At 39.0% G+C, this 21710-nt stretch overlaps 1 protein-coding gene across 1 annotated transcript in view; it reads left to right on the top strand.

The window, feature by feature from the left end:
* The window catches only part of LOC309415324 (zinc-regulated GTPase metalloprotein activator 1A-like), a gene marked incomplete at both ends in the record, with an annotated part of 29222 nt that extends 8466 nt beyond the window's left edge, over positions 1 to 20756 (top strand). The window contains 9 exons of the mRNA XM_082012816.1: positions 2979 to 3025; positions 3783 to 3869; positions 4697 to 4741; positions 6217 to 6273; positions 12228 to 12279; positions 17778 to 17846; positions 17945 to 18010; positions 19830 to 19959; positions 20683 to 20756. Coding sequence (XP_081868942.1) covers positions 2979 to 3025; positions 3783 to 3869; positions 4697 to 4741; positions 6217 to 6273; positions 12228 to 12279; positions 17778 to 17846; positions 17945 to 18010; positions 19830 to 19959; positions 20683 to 20756 — 627 coding nt within the window. The remainder of the gene's footprint in view (positions 1 to 2978; positions 3026 to 3782; positions 3870 to 4696; positions 4742 to 6216; positions 6274 to 12227; positions 12280 to 17777; positions 17847 to 17944; positions 18011 to 19829; positions 19960 to 20682) is intronic.
* Positions 20757 to 21710: the final 954 nt, after the last annotated feature.

Below are 21710 nucleotides of genomic sequence, written 5' to 3'. Positions count from 1 at the left end.
TTTGGATTACTATAAAAACAGTGGAGAAATTTGTCATACAAAGCGTCATTGAAAGGAGAGGAGTAAGAACAGACCTCTGATACCAGTGTGGTAACAAGTGAGTTAGGGCTCAAAAGTGGGAAAGGTGCTAATGTAATGGCAACTGTGGTAAGGAGAGATGAGAGCCAGGTGTCTATGGTACCATTTCAGATTAAAAGATCACTTCATGAAAGCAGACAAAAAGAGTATGTATTAGAGTAATTTGTATAAAGTGTAATGTAAGAACAGACCTATAGAACAGTGAGGCTGGGTAACAGCAGAAATTGTGATTAAATCAAATAGTTCAACTTTTTTTGTTATAGTTAGTCATACAGATAATTATTTGCAACATAGTAACTTAGGAAGTGACTGCTTTGATTAGGTATTGATTTTGCAGGATTCAAAATAAAAGTGACTGTAAGAAAAGATGCCTCCATGGTATAAAAAAAACCCATCATGCTGTGAAAGTATTTTTAATATATCTATTTTACAATGGCTGCAAAAAGCTGAGAAGACTGAAAAATAATGGTTAAAAAACAAGGAAGTGATCCCTCCTTTTTAAAATTTTATTTTGTTTGGACTCTTTGAGTTTCTTGTTTCAGTTGAGCTCATCTAACAGCTGATTTACCGAAAGGGGACGGTCCTGTCCTCTTATCAGTTTGTGTTGTACCAGGATGGAACTCATGTAACCCACAGCAAGCCAGAGTTAAGCCATTGCGTTTTGCAAGGTCTTTTGCAGAGGAGTTGGGAGAAGAATGAGGGGAAGAGGCTGAGAACTGATTTGCACTTTTAAGCAGGAACTGATTTTTTTATATCAGCTCAACTATCACAAGAAACCACAGCATGTCTTAAGTCATCCTCCATTTCAGCTGAGTGCTCTTATACTAATTTGAATGTGTTTTATTGCTTGCAAAAATGTTGTTCTGTTTATCTTCATGCAATGCTGATTTATTGGCTTGACTCAAATATAATTGCGTTGCACACAGAAGCACTGAATTATTATTGTTTTAAAAATGAAACTTTTAGTATTAAAACTTTCAAGTGATATGTCAGATTCCACCCAAAAATGTTCTGAAACATTGAGCTTTTCTACCCATTATTACCTTTGATAGCTCACTGAAAATTCTTGTTATTTAAACAGTAAGCCTGTACAACACTGACATCCACTCAGAATAATAGAAACTTCAGACTTTCTCAGTTACATGCCAAGTAAATAACTTTTGCTTTGTATAAAGGACTTGCTAACTTGTGCAATTCCTCTGGTTGCAAAGCTTGACCTCAACAGCTGCTTGTGATTCAAAGACTTCTGAAAGCTATACAGGTAATGACATTGAGATAACAGGCAGCAATTTAAGGGTGTCATGCTTCAAAGAACCAGCCCATCACGAGAAAAGCTGACAAATAGTACCGTGTGACCAGTCAGCCAAATTGAAACTGAAGTGGTAATTGATATCATGGGTTATGACTCTAATGGATTTGTCACCCAGCAGTCTGAAATACTCATTTTTTTAATCATGGGCAAACAGTAGGACAGCTTGAAGTGGCAGTTCTTTACTTTCAGCACTTGACATCTGCACTACTGGTATTGCCCTTTTCAGGGCGACAGATTTGACAACAATTAATTCGATAGAATCAATACACAGAGGATTACAAAGAAAAGGTCAGAGGGGAGGTTCCCTCACAGTCATCCTGTTGTTATGCTCTGCTTAGGTTGTGTACAATCAGGAAATTGTTTTCTTCTTTTTTTTAAGGTGACAGACATTCTGCAATAATCTAGTTCTGTTTTTCAAGTCAAATAATATTAGATGCCTGATAATTCCACTTAAAGAAAAAATAACTTTGTAGGTTTTTTAATTTCTATATTTGCCATGACAATTAATTCCACTTTCATTTGGTGTTCTTGTGCCTTTAAAACCAAATTTTAAAATAATATTTCTGGTACATTTAAAACCAATGAAAGAATGCACAGGACTCTCCCATCTTCCCAGAGATGTCAGGCATAATAGACTGACTTTTACTAATATAGCACCAGTTCAAAGTTTTGCTGTCTCCAAGTGTCTGTGATGGTTCTCTCCTGGATATTGGTGCCTCCGTGGCAGAGTGGGCAGATAACAACTTGTAGCTGAACCTTTGCTGCTTCAGAGTGAAGTCCGTTGCTCTGCCTAAATTATTGATGAAATTAAGGCTTTATGTTGCTAAACTTCACGCTGCTGCTTGAGATACAAGCATTTTTTTTTTTCTTCCCTTTCACTAATTCTTCTGCGACGACATTAGCTTGGGCAAATAGGTGGAGCACAAAGCTGTGGGTGGTTAAGATACTAAACTCCTGCAGCATGACCAGAGGCTGCTGCTTTTGTCAGTGCCAACTGACTTTTCTGCCCAGTTACAGCTTAAATAGGCCACAAACACTGATGTTGTGCAGACTTGCCAAGGAGTAGTGGCTTATTCGTACAAACTCAGAAAAAGGGTTATGAATTTTTACTACAAAAGTACAGTTTCTCAAATCTTTCAGAGAAAAGGAGTGTGCGGTTATGTATAGGAAATCATGTACTGCAAGCCTAACTCATCTTTAACAGTTAGTCAACATCACACTCAATAGAAAAGTTACTGTACTTTCATTTTTTCAGATATGTTTTTCCATGGTTACTGTGTGTCATGATGACTTTTTTACTTCATTGTAAATCTTAAAAATAATTAAAAATAAATACTATAATACAGTTTTCCAACTCTTCAGCATTCTAGTCATAAAATTCATTGAGGGAAGAGTTTTCATAAAAGAAATTATAAAATTCTGAAGTGGTGACTGTATAAACATACTTTGTCGCCATCATTTTATGGAAAAATTCTAGATACCGTCTTCTTCAATACCTTGTTGAAAAATATACCTCAGCTGAATTGATTTTGACTTCCTTTAACTGCAGATGAATATGTCTAATCCCATTGTCGTAACTTTTGTCTAGCACTTGACAGAGGAAAAGCCAGAAGGCCTTGTCAATGAAGCATCTCGGTATGGATATATAAATTAATTTTATATATCACAATAAGGAACTGCACTGTATAGAAGTTAAATAGGAATGTCTTCTTTTTCTTTTATAAGGCTTTTCTCTCCTCCTCTGCTTTTAAACCAAGGTGGATTGGTGTAGTGAGGTAGAAAACTGACTTCATGCTCCATTTGATCTTTTTGCCAAGATCTGACTCTTCTAATACATATTTTAAGAGGGATGGGATTTTAGATAAGTGAGGGAAAACTACCTGTGTTGAGAGGAGGAAAGAATTGCATGCTAGAATCTACCAGATGCTTGAAGTAGAACTGGAGATAGAGGAATGTTTTTTGCTAGGTATGGAGCCACAATGATTAAGGATAATTGTAATAAAGTCTTCATAAAGCAAAGAGACTTCAGGTATGACTTTGCAAAGAGTACATGCAAGAGAATTAGGGGCTTGTGAAGTTCATAGATTACAAAGCACTGCGAATTAGATGACCTGTTTTTTGTTTTGTTATTTTTAAAAAACCAACCCCAAACTAGCAAGCCTTTGTAGTTTGGTAGAATCCTCTTATGACACAGAAAAGCACCTTAAGAAGACAGTAGTACTGTAGTCATACCCCATGATGTTCTAGTTTGATTAATGCTTGCCTTTCTGCACTAACAATACTATTTTTTTGGTGCTATGGGAGAGATGGTGTTTCTCCCGTACAGAAAAAGTATTTGTTCATGTTGTGTCTCTTTTTTTTTTTCCTTTTTTTCCCCTCCCATAATGCATAGGCAGGTTGCATTAGCTGATCTTATAATCATCAATAAAACGGATTTGGTTTCAGGGGAAGAACTGAATAAAGTCAGATCATCGGTCAGGTATGAAACTTTTGCCATAACTAACACTGTACTGGCTCAAAGGTCATTTTTGTTTAAACATAGTTACTTCCTTTGTGCTGCTAGTACAGAAATTAGATCTCATGATTTCAGTGATGTAAGTCATTAGCTCAGCAGGGAAAAAGAGACTTCTCCTTTATAAAGGCATTTCAATACTTCTGTGTGTTTACACAAGCTTAGCAGTTTGCCTACCTAGGTAAGATTTGATGTTACCTCCTAAGGACAGGCCTTTGTCTTAAGTGTCCACATTCTTATATTTTGGGCAGCTGTTCCCATTTTTCTGAATCAGCATCAGGGGAAAAAATAAATCTGTGAGTAGACATGAGTTCACTAGTGAATACAACATGTATGGAGGAAGTCCCAAATAAGGGTCTTGTTTGTAGAAAAACCAATGGTCTGAATCAACTTAATGATCAAAAGCATGTCCCATCATTTTCTATTAGTACCATGATAACCAAAACGAAACATTGACATTTTGAAGTACTTTACAACTCTATTAGTAGTTTGAGTTCTAAAAGTAAAAATGCTTAGACCCAGCAGAGTGTATCATGAGGAATCTTGCACTATTCTTACTGGTAGTATTTAGCTGTCAGAACTTGTGAAGTTCCCCAGCTGTTACTTAGGGTATGAAAAAGTCATAAACATGAAGTCTTGTTGGGGTGTCTGTTGCTTTGTTCAACAAGTTGATCACAGAGTTGGGGTTATTGTCATGATGCTACTTCTCATGCTGCTTTCCATGGTTAAGGTGTTCAAGCAATGTATTAGAGTTGCATTTTCATGTAACTTCTGACTTTTCTATTTTATTTTAGGTCAATAAATGGACTCGTTAAAATTCTGGAGACACAAAGATCAAGGTATTAAGTGGCCACTATTACTAGGTGCCAGATCCTGCTCATTTTGTCACAGGTTTAAGTATGCTATTAGATCAGTTTGGTTAAAGGAAGACTGTTGAATTAGAAATATTTAACTCTATGTTTATTTTGCTAATAAGCATTTAGATAAAGGAATTTTTTTTTAAAGAAGTGAAAATACGTTTTTCTGTGTTACTCTTCACATCTTACGTTAGTGTATAACTAGTTTAAAAAAAATCACTATTGAGATGTAGCTCAGTTTGCAGAGCTTGACACTAGTGGGTTTTATCAGACTTCGCAGTATAACCATAAGTATTTCTTATTTACATGAGAAGTGGATTTTGCAAAAGCTTGGGTGTTAATTTTTCCAAAAACTTTAATTTTGTTCTAAGTTTAATATGAATATGGCTCTTAATTATTAAAGTTGCATTTTAGTCATTGCCATAGTTGCCATTTATGGAGTGATAGCATTTGGAAGGTTCTGAAAAATTCTAATGTAGATATAGTTGTAATTGGCTTCAGCATATTCCAAAAATGGAGCAGATTTTTAAAGGAGCATTATAAGTAGAAATTAAAAGTTTCTCATAACTTGTTAACCAGATTTTGTCACTAAACAGCAGCTTGTAAGGCCAAGTTGTATCTGAGATAATCATTGATCACTCGCACTATTTTTTTTTTCTGTTGTGTCAGCTTAAAGATTTTTCTCACTTAGGATGGCTGCTGCACATAAGTTGTTACTAGACAATTACTTTGAAGGCAGTGCAAGAGAGTTTATAAGAAGGAAAAGTAATTGCATTGTTTTTACTGTTTTTCATTGAAATTTTGACTCCTATTTCTTCTTTAATAAGGAATTGAATGGTAATGATATTCCTAAGGACATTAGGAAAGCAGCGCATCTTTCAGACTGCTAGGAATGATTTGTGTGCTGTTACATCAATTATTTGACTATATCATGATAAATACTCCTGTAATACAGGTTCATGTTTTAAACAATTGCTGAAGGGAAAATAGTAGACATAATCTTAATAAAATATAGTTGGCTTTTTAAAGTTATTGCCAAATATAGCTGGCAAATGTAGAGAAAAATTATTTGCCATTGTTGTCTGATCAGATAGGATCAACAAGTGACTGTAGAGTATGTATTTTATTTGGTAACCCAGGGTTTTGAAGATGGGTGCTTGTCTGGCTTTAATTTGAAGATCAGCTTGGTTTACATTTACAAAAATGTTAGTCGTCTTTAATTTTTTTAAAATGATGTTTCTGTGCTTACATATTACTGTGTAAATAAAAACTGTTTCTTTGTAGGAGACAAAACAAACCACCAACATCCAAAATTAAGGCTAAAGATTGATGGCATTAGAATGATAGACAGGAAAACAAACATAAGCTTCGGAGAACCACTTAAAAAATAATTCTTTAAGTATACACAATATTTAAATATAGTAAAAATACAAAGCTTGCTTTCTTCCCCTGTTTAGAGTTGATCTCTCTGATGTCTTGGACCTGCATGCTTTTGACAGTTTATCTGGAATAAGGTATGGTGATAATTTCACTCTCTCTTACTAGAAATAATGTCCATTGTATAAATACACGCATGAAATAGACACACTCAAATTGCATCTGAGTTTCTGTTAGAAATTCTAGTGTTCTCACTTATTTAAAATTCTCACTTTGTAAGTGGTAATCTTGTCCACTTGAAATGTGTGCAACAAAAGCTTTTTGACTTTGCAAAGTGAAATGAGCCAGAGCGTGCATGGTTGGTTGGCTTTTTTCCCCCAAAATACAAGTTTTGCTTTAACAGTAGTAGTAGAGCAGATTTGTACACTTCTTTCTGGTTCTTTTAAAACGTAAAGGATTTCAAAATTTTTCTCACTTCACATCATGATGAACTGGGGTACTCCTCAGTTTTCACAGAAAATGATGAGAGACTGAGGTTCCACAACAAAGCAAGCCACTGAAAATTCTGGTTACTGTGTTCCTTTTTTTTTTTTTTTTTTTTGGATGACAAATACAAGTTCTGCATGTTAGAGGGCTGGAAAAGTAAAATTGGAGGCGAGAGGAGAGGTGTTTCTGTTCACTTTGCTGAAATTCTTCAGTGAAGAGAGCAAGGAGTACTGGAGTAATTGTAAAGAAAAGGAGGGAATATGCAGCTGGGGGCAGTATCAGCTTCATTTTTCTTCCTGGACACATACTGTTCACTTCAGGTAAAGGAATGTAGCCACTTACTTACAGAACGGGGATTTTGCAGAAGATGCAAGCTACTAGCCGCATGTAGATGAGATGTGCTCGTGAGATTTCCTAATGAACTAGTGCAGTACTATCCAGAGAATAGCCTGTTTTTCATGACTGTTGGCTGCCCTTTCTTTTTGCTGGCACTGGCTCAGAATAGCCATCCAAAATGAAGTTACAGGGGGAGGAAGGCCAGTATATCCTTCATGGCCAATAGATAACTATTAGGTCATAAACCAGATCATAAACCCACGTCCTGAGTTCTTACAGTGTATCAGACAGCTAACCTAACTCATCCTGGAGCCACACCACAGAGAGAAAGAAGTAAGAAGATGTGAACCAGAAAAGGATCATTCTTGACAATGGCAATTCACAGTTAGATCTCATTAGCTGTAATATTGGGTGGCCTTCTCAAGGTTTACTAAGAAGTGCTGTGCTCTGCAAATCTGAGAAAGTCACAGAATCACTAGGTTGGAAAGGACCTTCAAGATCATCAAGTCCAACCATTAATCCAGCGCCACCATGTCCCCTAAACCATGTCCTGAAGCGCCACATCCACACGTTTTTTGAACACTTCCAGAGATGGCGACTCCACCACCTCCCTGGGCAGCCTATTCCAATGCCTGACCACTCTCTCAGTGAAGAAATTTTTCCTAATATCCAATGTAAACCTCCCCTGGCACAACTTGAGGCCATTTCCTCTTGTCCTATCACTAGTTACTTGGGAGAAGAGACCAACACCCTCGTCGCCACAACCCCCTTTCAGGTAGTTGTAGAGAGCGATAAGGTCTCCTCTCAGCCTCCTCTTCTCCAGACTAAACAACCCCAGTTCCCTCAGCCAATCCTCTTAAGACTTGTGCTCCAGACCCCTCACCAGCTTCGTTGCTCTTCTCTGGACACGCTCCAGCACTTCAACATCCTTCTTGTAGTGAGGGGCCCAAAACTGAACACAGTATTCAAGGTGCAGCCTCACCAGTGCCGAGTACAGGGGCACAATCGCTTCCCTACTCCTGCTGGCCACACTATTCCTGATACAGGCCAGGATGCTGTTGGCCTTCTTGGCCACCTGGGCACATTGCTGGCTCATGTTCAGCCGGCTGTCAACCAGCACCCCCAGGTTCCTTTCTGCCGGGCTGCTCTCTAGCCACTCCTCCCCAAGCCTGTAGCGTTGCATGGGGTTGTTGTGGCCAAAGTGCAGCACCCGGCACTTGGCCTTATTAAACCTCATACAGTTGGCCTCTGCCCATCGATCCAGCCTGTCCAGATCCCTCTGCAGAGCCCTCCTACCCTCCAGCAGATCAACACTCCCACCCAGCTTGGTGTCGTCTGCAAACTTACTGAGGGAGCACTCGATCCCCTCATCCAGATCATCAGTAAAGATATTGAACAAGACCGGCCCCAGAACCGAGACCTGGGGAACACCGCTTGTGACCGGCCGCCAGCTGGATTTAATGCCGTTCATCACAACTCTCTGGGCTCGGCCATCCAGCCCGTTCCTCACCCAGCGAAGAGTACACCTGTCTAAGCCACGAGCTGCCAGTTTCTCCAGGAGAATGCTGTGGGAGACGCTGACAAAGGCTTTACTGAAGTCCAGGTAGACAACGTCCACAGTCTTTCCCTCATCCACTAGGCGGGTCACCTGGTCATAGAAGGAGATCAGGTTGGTCAAGCAGGACCTGCCTTTCATGAACCCGTGCTGGGTGGGCCTGATTGCTTGGTTGTCCTGCAGCTGCCCTGTGAGCACTCTCAAGACCAACCGCTCCATAATCTTCCCCGGTACCGAGGTCAGGCTGACAGGCCTGTAGTTCCCAGGATCCTCCTTCCGGCCTTTCTTGTAGACGGGCGTCACATTGGCAAGCCTCCAGTCTTCTGGGACCTCCCCTGTTAACCAGGACTGCTGATAAATGATGGAGAGTGGCTTGGCAAGCTCCACCACCAGCTCTCTCAGTACTCTCGGGTGGACCCCATCAGGCCCCATAGACTTGCGGGTGTCCAGGTGGTTTAGCATGTCCTTGGCTGCTTCCTCCTGGATTATGAGGAGTACATCTCCTTTCCATCCCCATCTTCCAGCTCAGGGGGCTGAATACCCTGCGGATACCTGGACTGGCTATTAAAGACTGAGGCAAAGAAGGCATTAAGTACCTCAGCCTTGTCCTCGTCCTTGGAGACAATGTTCCCTGACATATCCAGTAGGGGATGGAGATTCTCCTTGCCTCTCTTTTTGTTGTTAATATATTTGCAAAAACATTTTTTGTTATCCTTTACGACTGTGGCCAGACTGAGCTCTAGCTGGGCTTTTGCCTTTCTAATTTTGTCCCTGCTTGACCTAACGAGATCCTTGTACTCTTCGTGAGTTGCCTGCCCCTTCTTCCAGAGGTGATAAACTCTCCTCTTTTCCCTGAGTCCCAGCAAAATCTCCCTGTTCAGCCAGGCTGGTCGCCTTCCCCGCCAGCTCTTCTTACAGCTGACAAAAAAAATCTTTCTTTCTTTCCTTGGTCTGGTCTTGTATCTTCTCTCACTTGTAGTTCCTCTAGAGGTTCTCGGTGTTTGGTAAAACAGAGGAGACACTCTAAAATTGCAGCATTTGAAGACAAATTCTAAAACCACCACAACCAAGAAGGTTGTAGACTGCTTAAATGAAGTTCCATTTCTTTTGATTTTACTTGAGCTCTATACAGCGAAACTGAGCTCAGAGCTTGTTTGGGAGGCATTGTGTGAGAAGTTTCCATGGAGGATAAAGGAGCTAGTGAGTGCTGGGTGTCTTTCAAGAATGCTGTCCTGGAAGCACAAGAACAGTTCACCCCCTTTAAAGGTAAGGGAAGTAGGTGGAGCAAGAGACTGCTTGGCCTAACTGCAAGCTTCTGAATCTGCTCAAAACCAAAAGAGAAGTGTACAAGAGACGGAAAAGCGGACAAATACCTATTAAGAACTGTAAGAGCATTGCCAGGATGTGCAGAGATGCAGTTAGAAAAGCAAAAGCTCAACTTGAATTGAAATCTGCCAGGGATGTCAAAAACTACAAGAAAGGGTTCTTTGGGTACGTAAACAACAAGCAGAAATGGAAGGAAAATAGTGTCCCACTGTTAAACAGGAGAGGTGAATTAGTCGCCAACAACACTGAAAAAGCAGAGGTTCTCAACAGTTTCTCCATCTCTGTCTTTACAAGCACTGTTGGGCCTCAGGCCTTGGGAACAAAAATCCAGGTTGATCAAACACAGACCCACCATCAATGAAGGAAGAGTTGGTATGTGAACTATTACAGGAGCTTGACACCTACAAATTGATGGGCCCTGATGTTATCCACCCAAGGGTGTTAAGAGAGCTTGTTGTCATTATTGCAAGGCCGCTTTCCATAATCTTTGAGAAGTCATGGAGATCGGGGAACATCCCATAAGACTTGAAGAAGGCTAATGTCATGCCATCTACAAGAAGGCTTAAAGGAAGATGCAGAAATTATAGACCCATCAGTCTTACTTCAGTCCCTGGGAAAGTTACATAATGAATACTCTTTAGGGACAGTGTAAGTCAAATGAAGCATGTGACTGGGAAAAGCCAACACAGATTCACCAAGGGCAAATCATGCTTGACAAAACTGCTCGCCTTCTACAACAAAGTAGTTTACTTGTTTGATGTGGGCTGAGCAGTGGACATTGTCTACCTGGATTTCTCCAAGGCTTTAGATGTGGTTTCCCACAGCTTCCTCCTAGAGAAACTGATGACATTATGGTCTAGACAAGTGGTCTTTGAAGTGTCTGGGAAACTGTCCAACAGCTTTTCAGACTTGCAACCTGTCACAAGTGGGGTCCCCCAGGGATCGATATTGGGCCCAACTCTGTGTAGTATCTTCATAAGTTATATAGATGATGGAATCAAGTGTACTGTGATGAAGGTTGCTGATGATGCCAAACTTGAGTGGGGAAGTGGGCACTTCGGGAGAGCCACCCTGCAGGAAGACCTGGATAGGCTGAAAGAGTGGGCTAACAAGAACCTTAGGAAGTTCAACAGACCAATGTAAGGTCTTGCACCTGGGAAGATATAATGCAAGAGCAGCACAGGCTGGGATCTATCTGGCTGGGGAGCAGCTCTGTGGAAAGGGGCCTGGGGGTCCTGGGGGACAAGAAGCTCAATATGAGTGAACAGTGTGCTGCTGCAGCAAAGCAAGCCAACAGGATGCTGGGCTGCATCAACCAGGGCATCACCATCAGAGATCAAGAAACCATTATCCCACTTGGTGCTTGTTGGGTCATACCTGGATACTGTGTTAGTTTTGGTCCCTGCTATACAAAAAAGATGTGGACAGGCTGGAGAGGGTCCAGAGAAAGGCTGCAAAGGTGATTGAAGGACTGGGAAGCTTGCCATATGAGGAAAGGCTGAGAGAACTGGGTTTGTTGAACCTTGAGAAAATAAGGCTTAGGGGAGACCTTACCGCCTTTACCAGTATTTAAAGGATGGCTACAAAGATGGAGACTCCCTTTTTACAAGGAGTCACATGAAAAAGAGAGGGGTAATGGGTACAAATTACTTCTGGGGAGATTCTGGTTGGACACAAGAGGAAAATTTTTCACAATGAGAACAGTCAGCCATTGGAATATTATTCCATCTCCCCATGGAACTGATGGATTCCCCAACATTGGACACTTAAGATTTGGCTGGACAGGGTCCTGGACCATCTTGTCTAGGCCGTGTTTTTGCAAAGACAGGTTGGAGCAGATGATCCTTGAGGTCCTTTCCAACCTGGTATTCTATGGTTCTATGATACAGTATTTCACTTTGTGTTTCAGATTTCATTCTCATAAGCAGCAGCTTTGTACATTTTTTTTCTTCTTGCTTTTCAAATAATCCTTCTGAAGTATTCTCAAAAAATCAAGTGTAATAGAGACATACTAGTGATTTTTCCTACTTGCTTTAATGATGCAGTTTGCCTTCTGTTCCTACATAAGGGAATACCGAGGGTGTTGTACCTCTTGAAGTACAGATATTTAAAAGCCCAAAGAAACTGCAAATCATTATTATAGTTGTGTTTATATTTTAAAAACCTAATGTTCTAAGACAAATCGTTAGCTAGATCAAACCAATATAATTAAACATACCTATTTTGAGATTCAAACTTAATTAACAGCTGAAGCTTATTCTGAGTATATTTTATGTCCTTGATATATTAGTTTTGCTCTGCAATACTGAAAGAATTTATTTAAATTTTGAAATAATTACATTTTGTCCATCCTACTCAAAAGCGACATTTAACTTTACTTATTTTCAGTTTGCAGAAAAAGCTTGAGCATGTAAAGACAACACATGCACATCTGGATAAGGTAATTACCAAAACTACTGCTTCAATCTTTTTGTAACAACAAGGTTGTTTAGGGTAATTGCAAGCATTGCATGCTAATAATGTTACCTTTTCAGAAGGTTTCAGTTAGGGGGTAATGTGTTTTAAGATCTTTGGAAGATTACATTGAATACATATAGGATTGTGCTTTGCTGTATATAGATTCTAAATGGATATAGTAAGTCAAAAATAACTTTCGAAAATAACTTACAGACTTCCAGTGCTCTAGACAGTCACATCATTTGTTGATTCACATGGAGAGTGGTACTGAAACAGACAAATACCACTACTCTTTTTAATATTTGCAGAATCAAGTCATAGATTTGTAGCCAGTCTCTATCCTGTAGGTTTTCGTCAATATCAGGGAGATGTTATTCATGACTCTGCATTATTTAAAGCTTTAATAAAACTTCAGTAAGTATTTAAGCATGTGTATGTTTCCATTCTATGAGTGCTTCCCATTGTTTTCACAAGAAATAATAACAATTCAACTTGCAACAGTGAGGTGGATTCTCCCCTATAAATAGGCGTCAATCCTGTAAGCACATGTATGCTAAAAAAAAAAGAAACAATTCTGTTGATGTATTTTTAGTATGTCAAATTAAATTCTGAAATGTATTCCCACCTGTGCTCCACCACCCCTCAAAGTGCTCAATCCAGTGTGTGTTTATATCAAGGCAGAATTTTTTCTCTCCCTGTGTGCAATACAATGATACTAGTGTAATGCAACTGCAAATAACATTTCTGCCTTTGTAGCTTTTATTTGAGCAAAAGTTTTTTTTTGTGACCAGCATATCTAATTTCAAAGATGAATTTAAGGAAAAAGGCTCTGGTCCATCATCCCCACAGAATAGAAACTGTTTTATGTTTATTACTACTTCTAAGCACCTGTCTTGTCCACAATCTGCAAGTTTTACCAGAAAGGACCCCTTTTAATTTTCTTTTTTTTACCTTTTTTTTTTTTTTTAAATTTTGTGGTTTGTTTTCCAAATGTTATGATCACAGTATCTTTTTCTGCTTAAGCCCTTCTCAAAAGGAGAACAGTCTTAAGTCAGGGAATTAATTCATTGCCAGGGAATAAAAACTTAGAATTACTGATTTGAGTACTGAAAAAAAAAAAATACAAAAAAAATTACACAAACACATGAACACCCCTCTCTCCTCCAACTTTTCTTGTTTTTTTGATGGGTTATACTTAGTCCATCCAAGTTCTCCTGGCAAGGCCACATGTGGCATAGGAAATTGGGGGTGTTTGTGTAATGATTTTATGTTCCTCATCACTGCTCTGTTCCAGGTTCCTTCCCTGTGGTTCATGTGGGGCCCTCAGTACCTGTGGAGTGCCCCTGCTCTGCGGGTAAACAAGCTGCAGTCTCTCAGGGGTGTATGTACCCCCTTTGGCATGGCATTCCTCCTCCAAAGAGTCTTTTCTCCTAAGTGGATGGAGGTGTCTGTCTCTGACAGGAGTCATGTATTTCTCTGCCTGAAAATGTGTGGGATTTTTTTTTACTGTTGTATGGTTTTGGAGTTGGCTGGAACAAGTTGTGAGAGATGTAGGGCTTCTGATAGCTTCCTCCCACGCCCCCCATCATTGCAGCCCTCTGCTATGTCTTACGCATATTTAAAGAGTTGTATATGGGTTATAGACTCTACCCTTAGTATCATCAGAAACTGAATGTACATGTAGTCCATATTCCACTACTTGGCACTAAGTTAGACTGTAGGGATTAATGTTGTAGCAGTCTGATTATACATGTTAAAAATTGTTGTATTTAACCTCCATCTCCTGCCAAGCCAATGATGAAGGCTAGTATCATAAGGCTTTGAATTTACACTTCATTGTAGACTCCACCCTTTGGTGTAGATTATATTGCTTACTGTAAAATTGAGGCTTTGTTGCTGCAAGACACTCAGCTGTTTAGTATACCCACTATGTCTTGGTATACAAGCAAATATTCAAGCAAACAATTAAACAGTACAACCACAGAGTAGCACCACTGTTGAATATCCAATTGGTTTCCGAGTCCAACAGCTGTAGTTTCATCCAGAATCCAAATGCATGGTGACCAGTGTTCATTTGATAGAGCATGGCCATTTCCCCAGTTGGAGAGTTAAGATGATGCATGACTTGGATTTCCCAGAGCTTGCTTGACATCCTATAACCATATTAACTGAGCTCTGATCTTTTTCCTGAGCTTGTTATTCCTTACCTCCCAGGTGTTGATCTTTGAAGGCCTTCTTTTCCCCTTTCCAAGTCCCAGTTTGTATGGTGGGAGTATGGACATCTTTCATCCCCACTTGACACTTTCACAACTGCACTTTTGTCATGCATTGCCATGAGGCTGATCCAGCACCTGCCTCTAGCACGTTTCCTGCCACTATCATACTGTAGGTCACTCCTTGATCAATAGGATGTCCCACCAGATTATCAGGTGATACCAGAGTGACAATAATGGCTACACCTAGCTGTCAGAGCTTTTGGTCTGTGACCTCAGTCTTTTTGGGGTCCCTTGCCTGTAAACATAGCAGGAGTCAAAGTGATCATGGTCAATTGCCCCTTCTTCCCGGTCCCTTCCACAGGGGTCTTGTTTGGTGGGATCAGAAGGATAGAGCTCAGCATAACCCTCCCATCAGTAAATCCCAGATTTTCCTACTTTTTCAAGGGCTCTCTTCCAGCTTCCCAGCACCACCACAGCCACTGCAGAAGTGACTTCTGGGGTGAGCAAGTGCAGGTCTCCTGCACTGCTTTAATTACTCTGAGAAAAAGGTCGCAGAGTGGTTGCACTTTAGGGAGCAGTGCCGCCATTATTGCAGCACTGTAATATGGACTGCCTGATAGGACTCTTAAACTGGCTTACTGTTTCCATAGTAGATTGGATGGGTTGTCACACAGCTTTCCCTTTGGGCAGTTCAGTGTTACCAGCTGCTAAGTTTTTATTCAGGGCTTGTCATTCTTGCTGAGCACTTGCTAGTGCATCCTTTAGCAGACCATGAGTCTAACAGTGACTGTCAGTCTGATGGTGATGAATTCTAAGTGGTCTTGATCTTTTCTGAGGCTGCATTTGGAGCATATGATAAACTCTGGCATACCCCCACAGCAAAGCAGCACACAGGGTAGTTGTATCCCCTTTGCAGATCCTGGGCTAACTTTCTTGGATGCTGCCCTAGGAGACTGTTAAGGCCCCATGACATGGGCGCATGGGCTTGAAGCTGACAGTAGCCAGTGTCTTCCCAGTCATCTTTGTGTCCCACTAGAGCTTTCACAGGTCCCTACTTTTCCAACAGTTTATGCCTTGTCAGCACATGTCCTCACACATGTAGTGAGTGCACCACTCACACTGGAATATACAATCACGGTTTCCCAGTACCAGAACCAAGGTTACTTCTGGATTCTCTAAGTCATTGCAGTAATCCGCTCTCATGAGACCCCACCTGGAGTGCTGCACACATTTCTGGGGACCCCAGCTCAAGAAAGACATGGACCTGTTGGAGTGGGTCAAGTGGAGGGCCACAGAAATGATCAGAGGATGGAACACCTCTCCTCTGAAGAAAGGCTGAGAGAGTTGGGGTTTTTGAGCCTGGAGAAGAGAAGGAGGCTCCGGCGAGACCTTATTGCATCCTTTCAATACTTAGAAGAAAAAGACTTCTTTACCTGGGCCTGTATTTTTGTGTAGTAGCTTTCTGTATCTTTTTGCTTCTTAGTGGCTTTGTCACTGCTCTGTTCCTTAGTGTCCGTGCTCCATGGGTCACCCACAGGACCCAGCCAGACATATATAGGTACACTGCTCTGTGGTTGAGTTGTGGGTCACAGTCACAGAATCACAGAATCATTAAGGTTGGAAAGGACCTTCAAGATCATCAAGTCCAACCATTAAAAACCGCAGTCCTCTCAGTGTATGCCCAGCTGGGGGCAGTTCACCCAAAAGCAACAGTTCCCTCAGGGACCACAAAAAAAGAAAAACTTGTGTTTTTATACAGTAGCTTGGAAAAGTGTGCTTGCATTCAAGAAAGTTGCTATGATTAAATTTAATTTTCAGGTTAAAATATGATGCATACAATGCCTGTATTTTTTTTTTTTTGAACTGCAAATCTTGACTGTGAAGTTCCTAGTCTTGAAACCAGCAAAGGCAATTATAATCTCTTTTTGTAACTAAAGATTAAATATAAAATCAGTTTCATGCTTAGCTATATTTGCGATCAGAATTTTAAGTTCATAGTTTTTTGTTTAATTAAAATTTGTGTTCATCTTAAATATCATTGGTTATAGCACTAAAAGTCTGAATAGATCCCTAAAGTAGAAAAAAAGTTAAGTAGAAGCCTTTCTGAATGTTGTGAGATTTATAGCATGATTGTATTATTAAGGACATTATTGCTGTTTTGGTAGTATGGAGCCATTTGACCATAAGGGAACAGTGAGAATTCATTGTTACTATCCCTGTTAGGTCAACACCCACAGTTTTAAGATGATTGTTGAGACAGATGAGGCATAAATGAGAGCAGAACACTTCTCTCACAGTAGGCTGCAAGTCCTTGTTGGATAATAAAGATACTATCTTCCTGTGGAAGGTTAACAGAAGCAATATTGCACTGTGCCTGGAGCACAGTGAACTTTGTCTGTCTTGTTTTGAAGCTGCTCAAAGTGTTAGCTCTTGGTTGTTTTGGTGAGTTTGCTTGGTCATGAGGTAGATTTGCTGCTTGTTGCTTGTATTTTTTTTTGTTAATTTGGATGAGTCACCTGAAAGTACTAACTATCTGAAAGAATTCTCGGTTGCACTGAAAGTAATCCTCTGTATGTTCTTCTATGCCATTGAGAGGTTGTAGTGACAAAAATAAGTTTAACATGTTATTTCCTTTATTTTTTAATAAATTGTTGATTTTAAACTATGCATTTATTTTCATCTTATGTTTTGATAATAATTGTTTCTAAGCAGTAAAGCCAGTGTTTGCTTTGGAATAAAACATCACTTCAGACATCTTTATTTTTGGACTCTATTCCTACATAGTCTATTTACAAAAAAGTTTTTCATAATAGGAAAGTACAGGTAGATGAAAAACATGTTCATTAATTTTTGTCTAATAGAATTGTGATGAAGAAATTGTGACAAAGATCAGTATGCCAAGAAAATAGCATTCTTAAACATATTTGAAAGATTGAGCTTACTAGCCTATAAGAATTAAAATTGTTAGGCTTTCTTTGGGAACAAACATCAGCTACAGCAAAGAATTACATAGTAGAAGCTGATGGCATTAAACTATTCAATGTATTGTGTGTGCCCCTTAGGTGCACATCCAAAAAGAACCAAAAAGTATAGCATAATATAGCAAATGAGAGCAGAACAGAAAAGGAGAATTTTTTTTTAAATTTGACATGAGTATATAGTTGCTTTTTTATAAAGAGGCCAAGTTATAAAGAATACTTTTGAAATTTATGTAATGAAATATTTATTCAGTTTGGTAATAATAAGCGGGTCTTTCCATTTGCAGGGTATAATTACAGTAACTTTTGAAGTTCCAGGAAATATAAAAGAAGAAAACTTAAATCTCTTTATTCAGGTAAGTAATACATCACTGTCAACTGAAAAATCATTGTGACTTTTTATAGAAAATATCCCATGCCATTCTGTTTATGAAAACACTTTTCCTTTTCGTAGAATCTTCTGTGGGAGAAGAACGTGAAAGATAAGACTGGGCACACCATGGACGTTGTAAGACTGAAGGTTAGTCAGAAATTACCAACTTCTTTGTTTTGTGCTTTTTCTCTTTTACACCTAAAAAACTGCAGTGTGCTGTCAGTTGCAGATCTGTCAAGGGTGCCACTGGGTCACTGTAGCAGAGGAGACACAATGGAGAATAGCAATTTGTCATTGTTCTATGTAGAGACAGTTTGTTGTCTGCTGGCTGATGGAACAACTCAGGAGGAGATAGCTGACAGAAAAGCAAACATTGAGCCTATTTATTTTGAACTGAGAGGAAAGATGTACATTCCCAAACATCAGTGGCAGAGTTAAAAAACAGGACATAGTTAAATCACTTTCTCACTTTTCACCTCCATTGCTTTGAAAGGTTCCATCCATCCCACATAAATGTCTCCTTACTTAAGGATTGAGTACTATAGATTGGATATTATAGGTTGCTAGCTGTAATTATAATTCTTCTTCATAATATGCTGAAGTTGAATTTGGCATAACATAGCAGCACAATACTAGTTGTGGTCTACACTTAAAACTTTTTACGGTATTGTCGGACTGTAGTTTTAAAGATGCAGCCCATAAGTGTTCATCTTCATGGGCACCTCATGTTTTTCACTTGCATGGTTTTGAGAGGAGTATAGGTGACAATTTAGGATACATTTTCATTTTCCTTATACCAAGCAGCCAAGTAAATAATTAAAAAATGACAATCAAGTCTGTCATTTGGTAGGCTGTAAGAAATACAAGAAAATACACTCTGGTTTGTTTTCTGAGAACGCTTGTGTGTAATGGATAGCAACATAATTGTTTTCATTTCATTGGAAGAAAGGTTGTATTCTTGCTCTTTCATCAGCAAAAGGAGAATATCCTTGTTTTCCCTTGTTTTGTCGTGAAAAATAGAAGAAAATAGCCAGTGATGCATCTTAAGCTGTCTGAAAACAGTACCGCTATGCACAAGTACATTTTCCTTGTATTAAGCATTGGAATCAAAGTGATTCCTTAGGAGTTCTGAGGCCTGTGACAAGCTGTGTGCTGGCCCTCAGTCACAGACAAATACACCAAAGCAAATAAACCCTAGATAATTACAGAATGGGTTCTAAAATTTGTTGCTTTTATATTTATATCTTACCTGCAGTCATAATCCTTTTGGCAGTGAGAGTCATAGAATTCCAACTAATATGTCAAATGCAGACCTTTTTTCATTAAACATTTTTAACTTTTTGAAATTTTTTATTTAGGGAAGTGTAAGACATGTTTTATAGAATGTGTTCCACTAAAATATTTTATAAAGTTTTACATAAAGTGATAAAAACTATTTTAATACAACTTTTGGTATGTGGGTTAATGGGCTCACTCTGGCAGAAATCCCTTCTAATTCTGTTGCTAGTCATTTTACTTCACAGATGTTTTTTCTCCAGTACTCAAAGATTCTGTTTCAGAATAGTGAATATGCTGAGCATGAGAGCTTAATCAGAATAATCTGAAATCAAACATTTTGGCTCATTTTACATCACCTTTGCTAGCAGTCAGTCTTTCAGAGACATATAGATCATATACCATATATATATGCAAAGTGGCATCAAATCTGCTAGATACTGACCAAAATGAGGAACAGAAGGCAGAGTATGCAGAGTATAATTATTAGTCCTTAACAAAATAAGGAGATATGAGAATAGATGTTAGGAGTAGAATTGATCATACTACATGGTTATTTTGATTAACTATTGCATAGTTGTCAGAAATATTTTTCCCTGCTTGTCCTGGTTTCAAAGTTTTTTTTCCCACTCTTCCATATTTCACTTTTAAAGGTTTGTTTATATATCCTAACAGTTATTTTTCTGATAAGGGACTGGTATCTATTCAAGGCAAATCTCATCAGGTGATAGTCCAAGGTGTCCATGAGCTCTATGATCTGGAAGAGACTCCAGTAGCCTGGAAAGAAGACGAAAAGAGAACAAATAGACTGGTCCTAATAGGTAAGAGGAAATGACGTACCTCCTTGTTTGACTTTAAGAGGTTGTTCTTTTAGCTGGCAGTCATGTGACTTGTCCAGTGAAAAGCAATCAGCCTAAACTAGCCAGAATAATAGCAGTGAGGATGTTCAGCATAACCTTCAGTTAAGGTTTATCCATCAAGACCCCCAGCAGTTTTTTATTCCAGCTGAATCTACACTTTTAGTAAAATAAAACAATAGAATACAGAATACAATAGAATACAATACAAAGTATTAATAAATTATGTTGGCATATTTAATGTTATTTTAAAAATCCATAATTATAAGTATGGTGATGGGAATGGTTTGAATGGTCAGTATATATTTTATATATATCTCTCTCAGAATGTTCAGTAATTGTAAGGAAGATGATTATAACCATTAAAATGTATAAAACCTTTTTTGTTTCTGAAAAGTTTGTAATGCTGAGGTTGTACATTTCTATTTCCTACTTGTTGCTCTCTGCTTTGCAAAGTGGTTTTATGACCAAAAAACCAGTTTTTCCTCCTTTCCATTACTTGTACAGCTTGAAGTCTGTTGTTGCCTGTAGAATCTAAAGTTACCTTGTTACCTGCAGCTTAATTTTAATACTGCTCTGCTTTCACTCATTGGTATAATAAATATTTTCTTTGCTGAGAAGACTTGCAGGTTGCTACTTGCATGCATTTTTTGTAATACATTATAAAATATTAATTTATTTTTACAGGCAGGAACTTGGATAAAGAGACGATCAAAGAAGTATTCCTAGCCACTGTGAGAGAGAAACAAGGAAACAGTTGACATCAAACTACAAAAAAGATGAAATGCCTGTGCATAACCCTGCAAAACTTTTTATGACAGAAAAGACTGAATGACATGCAGTATAGTAGCTTCCATTTCCTCTTGCAGTTTACATAACAGGTAAACCCTGAAGTTGTCCTGAGAATCCCAGCTGACCTACTGTTTAAAGATTTGCCCTTGTGGTCTAGAATCAAACACAAAGAATTCTATCTGGTTTTGGCTTAAGTTATGTCAATAAAACCATTTACTTGTGCAGAAAAGCAGATAGGCGAAAGGCTGTTGTTTATGCTGTACATGAAGTATTAATTACAGCAGGAATATGGTAAACATGCTTGAAGCCTAGTGCTTTCTCCAGCTAACTCCTTTTTGCTATTGGAAATGAAACAACAGTGATTATTGCCAGTGATGTAATCACAGTTAGAAGTATTTAGTGTTTACTATTAAAGTGTCTTCCATCTCTTTCCACTTGTGTTGTGATTTTTTAAATGTATACATCCATCCCAGGTACTGTTAAACCTGCTGTATCAATGAAATTAAACATACACAGATAAGCAGAGGCTCAAGGCCACATGGAAGATACACTGTCTGCATAATGGCTATGAATGCAGCATTCAGTCACATAGCCAAAGTATTGAAAGATGTAGCTGACCTCATAGATCTTCTAGGCCATGACTCTGCCCATTCAGGATTTGGGGGACTGGCAGCAGCACATTTTCACTGTGTTGTCTAGGCTGCTGTGTGTGATTTGTTATGGGGTTCTCTGACGCTGCATTTGGGTGATGTTTTGAAAACTTAGTTTGAAGCTCTTATCACTGCCCTCATTGCTTTTACAACTTAGAGTTGAACTTCTTGCCCTGTACCTTCTCCAGTAGTCATTGTTCACCACTTAGCTTTAGAGGGTATGTTGACTACAGCTGGGTGAATGTGAAATGAGTGAATGCAAGACCAGATGGA

Source organism: Phaethon aethereus (assembly GCF_964289735.1).
Source record: "Phaethon aethereus genome assembly, chromosome: Z".
NCBI lineage: Eukaryota > Metazoa > Chordata > Aves > Phaethontiformes > Phaethontidae > Phaethon > Phaethon aethereus.
Note: the sequence above shows the minus strand (reverse complement) of the source record. Positions and strands in the feature narration are given on the sequence as shown.